We start from the raw sequence: 1,395 nt of genomic DNA on the forward strand, positions 1-1,395 counted from the left end.
GCAGAGTTAGCAAATGGGGAACTGCTAGCGGTGAAGAAGATTCATCTACCAGACACTGAAGGTACATGCGACGAGCAACCCTTTCAAACTGAGATACAAACTCTTACTCAAATTCGACATCGCAATATCGTCAAGCTTTACGGGTTCTGCTCCTCTCCCCGACGCAAATTTCTGGTGTATGAGTACATGGAGAGAGGAAGTCTGGGATCTGTCCTCCGAAGCGAGACGGCAGCTGAATTGGACTGGGTGAAGAGGGTGAGCATCGTGAAGGATGTCGCCTGTGCTTTATCCTACATGCATCATTACTGCACACCACCCATCGTTCATCGAGATATTACCAGCAACAACATCCTACTTGATTCCGAATTCCAGGCTTGTGTTTCCGACTTTGGAATTGCTCGACTACTGAAGCCGGATTCATCAAATTGGACCATGCTTGCAGGCACACGGGGTTATTTAGCACCAGGTAAGTTTCTCTCTCTCTCTCTCTCTCTCTCTCTCTCTCTCACAGATCTCGGAGTTCGTGCAAATTAAGAATACCTGCAATTGAGAACATCTTCAAATTATATCTTGGAGGAGATCTCTATGCATTGGCGGTTTGATCATTGGCTCTTGCTGTCTGCAGAGCTTGCATATACAATGAGAGTGACCACCCAATGCGACGTGTACAGTTTCGGGGTGGTGACGCTGGAGTTACTGATGGGAGAGTATGGAGAAGTGCTCATTTCCATTCTGTTGTCTTCACCGATCAACGATAGCTTTGTGAAAGATGTATTAGACCGACGTCTACCCGTTCCGGAGGGTCAAGTTGCGGATGAAGTAGTTGCAATTTTGAGCTTGGCTCTTCGTAGCGTGGACAACCACCCTGAATCACGCCCGACAATGAAACAGGTCTCCGACAAGTTATGCGTGGTCAGAACACCCCCACCAAGCCTCCGATCTATTGATGCATTGAGGTTTTCTGACTTGATGAGCGTGGAGATATGATCTATATGCACTCCTCTGTGCCCCGATGCTTTTTTGGTCAGAATCGGTAGACTTTGTTTCCGTATGGCTTGCTTTATTAGTGGTTTCATTCTTCAGCGTGTTTAATAAAAGCATCGGATGGTAATCGATCTCTTTTCTAAATCTTGGACGCTTGAAAATTTTGATTTTCTTGTACTATATGTTTCTTGAGAATTTGTAAAGGAAATTAAATGAAGGCTGAGGGATGATTGGTTTCTGATGTGTACCTGCCCACCACGACTGCTCTGCTACGGAGGCATGACAGAGGGCCGACCGATGAGTAGGAATTCATTCGCAGATTTGTTTGTGTTGTTTGCTTTAGTGATTTCGTTGCGTAATCAATAGCTCATGCATCCATTGAATATTATGAAATGAAATCTCCGACACCAT

At 45.4% G+C, this 1,395-nt stretch overlaps 1 protein-coding gene across 1 annotated transcript in view; it reads left to right on the plus strand.

Moving 5' to 3' along the window:
• The window catches only part of LOC135639169 (MDIS1-interacting receptor like kinase 2-like), a 3,345-nt gene extending 2,358 nt beyond the window's left edge, over positions 1 to 987 (plus strand). The window contains exons 3-4 of the mRNA XM_065152962.1: positions 1 to 466; positions 626 to 987. The exon at positions 1 to 466 is cut by the window's left edge and continues 1,175 nt beyond it. Coding sequence (XP_065009034.1) covers positions 1 to 466; positions 626 to 987 — 828 coding nt within the window. The remainder of the gene's footprint in view (positions 467 to 625) is intronic.
• The last annotated feature ends 408 nt before the right edge of the window (positions 988 to 1,395 follow it).

Source organism: Musa acuminata, chromosome BXJ3-5 (assembly GCF_036884655.1).
Source record: "Musa acuminata AAA Group cultivar baxijiao chromosome BXJ3-5, Cavendish_Baxijiao_AAA, whole genome shotgun sequence".
In the NCBI taxonomy this organism is placed as follows: Eukaryota; Viridiplantae; Streptophyta; class Magnoliopsida; order Zingiberales; family Musaceae; genus Musa; species Musa acuminata.